This window comes from Myotis davidii, unplaced genomic scaffold, assembly GCF_000327345.1.
Source record: "Myotis davidii unplaced genomic scaffold, ASM32734v1 scaffold370, whole genome shotgun sequence".
Taxonomy (NCBI): Eukaryota; Metazoa; Chordata; class Mammalia; order Chiroptera; family Vespertilionidae; genus Myotis; species Myotis davidii.
Genome location: NW_006288615.1, coordinates 15,507,050 through 15,516,290, shown reverse-complemented (window position 1 = coordinate 15,516,290; position 9,241 = coordinate 15,507,050). Strand labels below are relative to the sequence as shown.

The 9,241-nt window shown below is 46.7% G+C and overlaps 1 protein-coding gene across 1 annotated transcript in view; it reads right to left on the bottom strand.

The window, feature by feature from the left end:
* Nucleotides 1-3,459, bottom strand: part of CHRNA1 (cholinergic receptor nicotinic alpha 1 subunit) — an 18,064-nt gene extending 14,605 nt beyond the window's left edge. Inside the window, exon 1 of the mRNA XM_006760599.2 lies at nt 2,995-3,459. Within this exon, the coding sequence (XP_006760662.1) occupies nt 2,995-3,037 (43 nt within the window). The 5' untranslated portion in view covers nt 3,038-3,459. The remainder of the gene's footprint in view (nt 1-2,994) is intronic.
* Nucleotides 3,460-9,241: the final 5,782 nt, after the last annotated feature.

Here is a 9,241-nt window from a genome sequence, read left to right as displayed (position 1 = left end):
TTCCCTCCTCCCTAAAGGTATATGTGTCATTTGCATTTAGTGCAGCTTAAACTCTTCATTATGACCTCCCTGGAGTGTCTGTGGGGAACCTCGGACCCAGCCTGCCTAGTTCCCAGTTTTGCAAACTCCAGAGGGTCTATGCAGAGCTTTCACATGGCATCTCCCCAAACCTCCTGCATTCGAGGACTCTCCAAGAGCATGTTGCCCAGAGACTCAATGTTTGCAGTCACCCTGTTAAGCCCCTGGGACACAGTGATCCTCCATCCTCCTTGCCTGTCTATCTCGGGCCCCACTCAGCACACAGGGGGAGGGGATGGGCATGGGCCACTGAGTGCCTTGGCCACCGAGTGACGCTATTGCTTTGGCACTGCCCTGGGCTGCTTATTTTCAAGTGATGGTTTATTCCGGTTTGACAGGAAGAACATACTAAAAGCAACAGATAGAGCAGATGGCTGGCATTATGTAGCAGGAAAACTATGCAGGCCAACCCTATGGCCCACCAAGGAGAGGGCAGGACTGGAGACAGGACGGCTCAGCACGCCAGTTACACCCATTTCCTCCTCTCCCACCGGCCAATCACTAGGCCCTTGCTCCTTCCTGAGTGAATTTCTCAGGAATTTCTGAGTCTCCATTTCTTAGATTAGGCTCATTAGCATTCGTCCTTCTTTCCTCCTCAAAACAGGGTAGAGTGTTAGAAAACTTGAGGTCAGAATCTATGATTCTGTTCCTGATTCCAACATGGTCTGGAGAATGGGACCAACTCCTCCTGAAGCCAATGAGTCACAGTAAATACTTCCCTTAAAAGGTAGGGTGTGAATCAGTAACCATACAGACAAACAAATAAATAATGTCCCGTTTCAGCAAAATCATCCTAATTCAGACAGCAGTAACCTTAATTCGTTCATCAAATATTTGTTGTACATTTACTGTGTGCAAAGAATTGTGTTAGGAGCTTTGAGATAATCAAAAGTGAATTAGACATAAATCCTGTCTTCCTACCCTCATGGTGATTGCCATTTGTCACTTACATAAATAACTGAACAAATCGGAAAGTAACATGCTATAAGATAAAATGCAATAACATAGTTGGGATTCTTGAGATGAAAGAGAGGAAAAGTTGTAGTAAAAAATGCTATTTAGCTGGGCAAGTGTGGCTCAGTGCTTGAGCATCAACCCATAAGCCAGGAGGTCAAGGTCTGATTCCTGGTCAGGGCACATGCCCGGATTGCAGGCTGGATCCCCAGTGTGGAGTGTGCAAGAGGCAGCAGATCAATGATTTTCTCTCATCATTGATGTTTCTATCCATCTCTCCCTCTCCCTTTCTCTTCCTCTCTCTGAAATAAATAAAAACATTTTTAAAAGGAAATCATTTTTAAAAAGCTATATAAATAGAACAGAGATCATTATGTATTAAGCTAACACAGGAAAATGTATCCCTCATATGATGAGAATTTTGCCCACAGAGAACTGATTCTAAATAGGGAAGCCCAACATGATTCCACCGTGTGTTTTGTATCATACTGGTCCAGTTTGTGTCTGTATGCCCACTGGGTTAGACAGGGAATTCTGTACGGTTACTAGTCACCGTGGGTAAGTAATGCTTATCTCAGCCTAGATATTTGGCCACCTTTGACATTTCAGTCTGTTTTCTGACTGTGTACATAACCAACGCAGTCTATAAGTGACCACATTCCAAGATTTATAAATTAAGTGACTTCGAGAAGATCAGTTCATGTCTTTCAGCCTCAATGTCCCTAATAAAAAATCAAAGATGTTGGAATGCCTCATCCAGCTCTGCATTCACTCATGTGAATTGACACCAGCAAATTCTAGGATTGCTCTACATACATGTCACATGCCTTTTAAAGTAGCTAAGCATGCATCTTTGGAGGTGTTTGGTATCCTAAGCGATCTCCTAAGGATTTTTATACATAAGCACGTAACGTAAGAATTTTCACTGAGTGTAGTGTTTGCACACACACACACACACACAGAGAAACACACACACACACACACACACACACACACACAAACACGCAGACACACCACCCCGCCACCACCAGGCAGCTTTGGTTGGATCAAGTCCAAATCCCTCGGATGTAATGTCTCTGAATTTATTAGAGTTTTAGGCTGTTTCCCTCAATTCTGCCATTGAAAATCGTCCACCATAACGCTCTTCACCTCTCTTGCCCAGAGGCCTGTGTTGCCAGAGCAACATCAGAGAGGAGAAATCACAGCGCGTCAGCTGCCTGGCCGCTCGGTTGGGATGACGTCACCGGGAAGCTTTCCGTGAAGCAATCAGCAAACCGCTAGCTTCCTCTACCGGAAGCTTGGGATGCAGGATAGCGTGTCAGCTGCTGTGTTGTGACACATTCCAGGGTGGAATGAAGGTCAAGGGCTGTGCAAGGTTTCACGGTTTCACTTCAAACCCACCCCTACGTAGAGTAATGTACTTCCGAAATAAAGTGGGCAAGAAAGCATTCGTATGAACTTTCTAACTTCAGAAGTTTAAAAAGTTACAAAATATTTCAGCTCAGGAGAGCATTTGATTACAATGATGAATGGGTTTCTCTCTCCGGCACCTGGAGCTGTCAATCAAGCCTCTTCAAGTTCAGACTTCTCCGGGAGCAATCAGAGGGCTCGTTAACCTTATTGTCTGTGTGTAAGCCGTCACTCTAAGCCCCTGTGGTTGTTCAAGTCTGAGAGCAGCTCTGGGAAGGTGGAGGCGGCCGTGAACCTGGTCACAGGCGCGTGGGGGCCAGGCACCGACGGAGGGAGGGACGCTGTCCACTTTGTAGCCCTTGACCCAGCCGCACCCGGTTTAATGGATTAACACAAACTAAAGTTCTTTATTCCCAAACCCAATCAAGTGGACGCTGGTGAGAAACCAACAGCGGTCTGGGCTGCTGAAGCCTGCCATGCTGTGTTCCCACCAAAGAAGCAAGGCTCTGGTTTGGGGGCGTCTAGTGAGAGCCCCCCAACACCGGCACTTACCTGAGCAGAGGCCGAGGAGCAGGAGGAGCGGCCGGGGCTCCATGAGTGTGGGCACTGGCCGGGCTGGTGGCGGCTGGCGACCGTGCTGCTTGCAGGAGTCTGGCTGGTGACTTGGCGGCTGGAGGGTCTGGCTGGCCCTCGGCTGCGGAGCTATTGTTTTACGCCACCTGTTCGGCCCGGACAGCTGGGCTGGCAGAGTCTGGAGCCCAGGGCGTGGCCGAGGGCCTTACGCTGATATGGCAGAGCCTCACTTTACACAGTCGCTGTACCCTTGGCAAGGCGAGTGTGAATGGCATTGTGTTTGAAATGCACCATGCGTCAGATCTTAATTTTAAAAAACAGCGTGCAGTAGGGAGAGACTTATTCTGAATGGTGAGCAGCCCTCTCCCTTTTGTGAACACCAGAGCCTCAGCCCTGCAGATTGATTTGTTAGGGTCACTGGTCTGAGCAGAAACCAGCTGTGTGTCAGACCCGATCCTCCTAAATCACAGGCCTCCGGTTCTGCACACAGGAAGCCCATTTGCTTCGGTTCTCGCGGGGCCGAGAGGGCCTGGGGCTCTGTGACAAAACGAATTTGAGGAGAGCGTGGTTGATACTAAATCTGCAGCTAGAGAGCCAGGGTTTGATTGGATTTGGGTTTTAACAAAGAAGGGTTCTCCCATAAAATTGGCTTCGCTGGCTTCTGGAGTGGCTGTCCCAGCCCCTCTGCAGCAGGCAGCGCCTACCCACCGTGGGCCGTTAGCAGGAGGACTGCCCACCCCCACAGCCTGGCATTCAAGGAGCAGGAAGTAATGGCAAAGCGTCCTGCTGCTTAAGATCTTGTTCCAGGTTCCTACGCCCTTCCATCCAGTCCTCTGCCCACTCTCACTCAGGGGAGCAAAGGGCAGATGGTTCAGCTTTTCAATTCCTTGGTTTAAAAAAAATATCCTGAAAGCCAGCAGTTAGTAATTGCTCAGCCTGAGAGGGATTTTTTACCAAAACAGGGAGGACGTTGTTGTGTAAAGATACCCTGCTTGCTCCTTCTCTTCTTCCTTCCCAAATTGAGTGGGTGAGGAAGGCCCCTCACCTCAAACCCAATTTCTGACAAATCCCCCTTTTCAGTGAGTCCAAGGGCTGGGGGGTTAGAGGACAGAGCTGAAAGTTCACATTATTAATTTTCTGTTTAAAATTGTGGGAGATCAGCTAACTTTCCACTCAAAAAATTGGCTGTCTCCCTTCAACATAGCACAGCACTGTGACTGCCTAACCAGGAGCTACGCACCCCCTACCCCCCGAATCCCAGCACGCTCGCCCCTAGCTCTGATGGATGCGTGTGACTGAGTTTTAGAAAATGAAATGTCAGAAGACATTTTATGAGACTCAAACCTCCCCCCAGAGCTGTCCATGTTCTTCTCATCTCTGACTGCTGGGAGCAGACGTGACCCCCAGGGCAACCTTGGAACCCATGTGTTGAAGGGGGCTTCACTTTTGACATTTGGAACTTGAGTGACTTCATGGAGGAGGGCACCCCATTGTGCCAGTTCAGTTCCCAGTCCAGGGCACATGTCTCTCTCACATCGATATTTCTCTATCTCTGTGTTTCCTTCTCCCTCCCTCTCTCTAGAAGTCCATGGGGGCGAGGGGGGGGGGGAGAATAAGCCTAAGATATGTAGCACTGCAGAGGAAAGCAAGAAAATGGATGTTGGAGGCTGAAAAGATGAAGACCCATCTCTCTCTATAAAAGGCTGTGTCCATCATTCTGACTGGTAGCCATGACACACACTGACCAGCAGGGGGCAGATGCTCAACACAGGAGCTGCCATGAGGTGCACTGGCCATTTAAAATAAACGGCACCACGGACCAGGATCTGACAAACCAACACTCGGTTTCACCCAAGTGGGACACAGGTCCCTCCAACACCCCAGAGTGACACCCCAGCAAATCGTAGCCAACGCTGCCAAGATCCCATGGAGCAAAATGCGGCCCACAGCCTAGTCTAGCCCAGCCCAGAAATGGTAGCTGTGGGCACCGGGTAATGACGTCATGTGGCACACCCAGCTTCCTCTCCCTAGCAACTAGCCTCCTTGGAGTTTCTTTAGCCCAGGAACCCAACTTGCTTTATAGCCAGGTGCAAACATTTTACAGTTTAACCAAATGTTTGTGAATAATTTTCCCGTGCCTAATCTCGAAGTCCTGGAGTAGGTAGAATCCTATTTTCTTTTCATTCGCTGGAAAAAAGGAGATTATGAAGTTTAGAAACTTGACCCAATTGAAAAGAAGTAAGAAATGGTGGAACTTGAAAATGACTTCAGGTTTTGTCACTGCGCAGAATATAGTCAAACACTGCTGCAGTTAAATATTTTACCCCTTTTCTCCCTGTGTGATCTACAATAATAATCTGCTTCATGTTGATATTTACTACTCTGTTGCTGACAATTACCTGAAAAGAAGTTGGGGTGCTTCACTGGGCTGGAAAAAGTTTAGCTACATCAGAAAGCAGGTCTAATTAAGCAAGTTTATTCTATACATGTAAAAGTCTAAGTTGACTTGTGCATGTGTGATATATATATATAAAGCTCTCGCTGGCGCCAATCACACAAATGTGTTTCAATCTTTCATTGTCAGTCGTGAATTTGGTTGACACTTCTATTATAGAGGAAGGGCGAATAGCGATATTAAAATATTTCTTCTAGTTAATTTCCTTCCAATGTGCAGGAACCGGTGAACCAGGACACTAGTGTTATATAACAGCAGATTACTTAATAAAATTGTTCTGTAGTTAGTTAGTGAGCAAAGTGTTACTGAGCCTGGGGCTCCGGGAGGAGAGGTTGGGAAATCCAAAGCTAGTACATGTTGATTCTCACTGGCTTTGTTTAGTGAGTTGGCACAAGTAAGAGTGAAGCTCAGGAAAGAGGTGGCTGGTTCAAGAGCAGAAATGAAAAGGAATAGGATGAGTCCAGAAGTCTGGAGCCTTCTGTTTTGAACCCCAAAGAGTGATGACAGCAAAAGGGCTTCGAGCAACAAAAGCCCATTAAGAACTCTCACTAAACAGATAGTTTCCCCCCCGCAGCTAGGAGCAGGGGAGGTACTTCACACTCAAGCCTGTGTTTCCTAGATGGCTTCAAGATGGTTGCCTTTAAGTTGAAGGAGAGGCATAGAGGTTACAATGCAAACGTTACCAAGCTCACAACTGGCACATGGAATGACTGCAAATACTTTAGGAGCTGACTAAGTATTTGAAGGAATCGTATTGCCAAAGAATTCATGAACCCAGACTATAAAAACTTCGGTTGTTCAAGCCTTAAAGCAGTTCTCGGGTACCCCAAACACACATCTGCAGAAATGAGGCCACAGCCTCTGCACAGACTCCCAAGAGGGCACCCTCCCCATTGCCATTAGGTGTGGCCCTGGAGGTGAATGGATAAGGAAGAGCCTCCCAGGGGGCAGAGCCAGGAGCCAAAGAGCAACAAGGGAGATCCTCCCAGAGAGAAAAATCAGGGTCTAATCGAGGCCCCACTGCAGCCCCTCTCGGGGTCCACCCACGCCCCCGTGGCTCTCACCTCTGCGCAGAGAACTCTGCTGCTGCCCACGCCTGCAGTCCTCTGCCTCGGGGATTGCTTTTCCCCTTCTGGCTGTAGGAGCACATGGGACAAGCTGGAAGTGCAGGAGAGTGACGCCCCCAGAAACAGCCCTCAACCACCATAGGAGGAAACGTGCCCCAGCTCCCTCCCCCCCGTGATGGGATATCTGAGGCACGCTCCATGCTGGACATGTGTGGGATTGAGTCCCTGCTGTCTGTGGTGGAAGTGACTTGACTCTCTCCCTTTATCGGCTTCCTTCTCTCCTCTGCCTTACTTTCCCCACCTGTCACCTCTCAAATAAACTCCGGACAGGGTCTGCTTCTGGGGGAACTCAAATCCAGACAGAATTTCTCCCATTGTCCGGACAGGGGATCTTCACAGTGATGCAAATGGGAGCTTTATTCTTATTCCTAGTGCCTCACCACTTCTCTCCTGGCGGTGAAAAGTAAACTAAAAATATATTAGAACTTAGTCAGAAGCAAACCTATTTTTTGTTTCATTTAAAAGTTTACTATTCGAGTAATTTAAACTTACTATAGAAAAATTAGAAAACAGATGAACAACAAAAAAAAGCATTACTCACTATCCTTCTATCTAGAAATATCCATGGTTAATAGGTTATTTTATATCCATTTAGACCCTTTCTATGTATGTATGATGTATGTATGTATGTATGTATATATGTTTTTCACAATCCCAAAGCACTGCTTCATGCTACTTGAAGTCAAAAGATTTCCTTTAATTTTTAGTTTTTTTGTGGATTACCACTGCTAGGGAAATGCTACTTTCAGGAGATTAATCTTTTCCCACTTTATTGAGGTAGAATCCTATATAATAAAGAGGTAATATGCAAATTGACCCTCACGCCCTTGCATCATCACAAGATGGCCACCCCCACATCATCACAAGATGGCCAGCAGGGGAGGGCAGTTGGGGGCGATCAGGCCAGGAAGGGAGCAGTTAGGTGGAATGGGAAATACAATGGAAAAAACAAAAAGTAGAGCAGGTGAGGGACCAGGACAGCTGGAGGGGGGTCGGCTCCATTGAGAAGGAGGCATCTGAACAAATACTTGAAGGAGGTGCAGAGATCTATGGGGTGAGCATTCCAGGCAGAGTGAACAGCATGGGTATTCGAAGGTGAATGGGTCTGGTGTGCTCAAGACATAGCAAGGAAGCCGGCCAGGCTGGCAGAGTGGGCGATGGGGAGACGGCTGGGCGATGAGATCAGAGCCCAGCCAAGGGAAGCGGGGGCACACACCTTGCAGGCTTTTACTCTGTGTGAGAGGGAAGCCTCTAGGGTTTGGAGCAGAGGAGGGATATGATCAGACATATGTTGTAAGGACAGCTCTGACTCCGGTGGTGACAGAGGCTGGGGGGGTACAAGTGAGGCGCTACTGCAGCAATCCAGGCGGCAGATGGTGGTGGACTGGACTGCAGTGGTTGCAGTGCAGGTGATGAGGAGCAGTTGGATTTGGGAATATATTCTGACACTAAGGCCCAGAGGATTTTCTGAAGGAGTGGACCTGGGTATGAGAGAGGAGAGAGACAGGATGATGTTTAAAGATGGTTTTATGGTTTTGGTTTGAGCATCAGGAAAGATTTAGGTGCCAACAAGTGAACGAAGCAGGTTTAATGAGGGTGGGGGGTGAGCATGAGTTCTGTTAGGGACATGATGGGTTTGAGATGTGTATTTAAAATCAGAGTGGGCAGTTGCATTTATGAGTCAGGAGTTTAGGAAAAAGATACAGGTTAGGGTAGATGGTGCTGAAAGGCACCGCTGGATAAGGTCAAAGGGAAGAGAAGAGAACTAACATTAAAAAACTGGGAAGAAGAGGAGGATGTAGCAAAGACTGGGGAGGAAGCAATGAGGCAGGAGGAGAGTAGGAGAGGGTGGACTTCTGGAAGCCAGCAAAGAAGTCGGACAAGGAAAGGGGAGTGGCCCACTGTCTTAAAGCTTGTGATGGAGCCTGTGAGAGGAGGACAGACATGACTACGGGCTTAGCAACATGAAGGCCACTGGTGACCTTGACATGTACAAAACCTGCCTGCGTAGGTTTGAGAGGGGGGAGATGAAAGGGGCTTTACTGCAAAGGGTAACAAAGAAATGAGGTAATAGTGGGTGGGGGAAGGAGGGTCAAGAAAAGTTAATTGAGGTTTTTATTTTCTGGGGTTTTTTTAGATAATAAAAATAGCAGCATATTTGCATGATGATTATAATGATCAACAATAACAATAAAAAATTAATTATGTAATAAGGATCTGAAAGAAAACCATCATAAAGTATTTTCATAAATGGGATTTACTATAATAGTTTTCTATAACTTGCAAAATAGGTAATACACATGTCTCTATGTGGCTCTATTTTCATTTTTAGTGGCTTCAGAATATTCTGTTTTTTGAGTGTACCATAATTTGTTTAACCAACCCTTTATTACTGGACATTTGAATGTTTCCTGTTTATCTCTTTTATTTTATGTTTGCTTTTATAAACAATCATGCAATAGATGTCCTATATAAATCAGTCCAATTTTATGATTGCTCCCTTCAGATAAACTCTTAAAAGTGGAAGTACTGGGTCAAAGAATTAAAACATTTTAAATCATTTTAATGCATATCAAATAACTCAAACCTCCATTTTAGAATCGATCAAACTCATTTAGGCCAGCCCTTATTGCAATTACGTTTT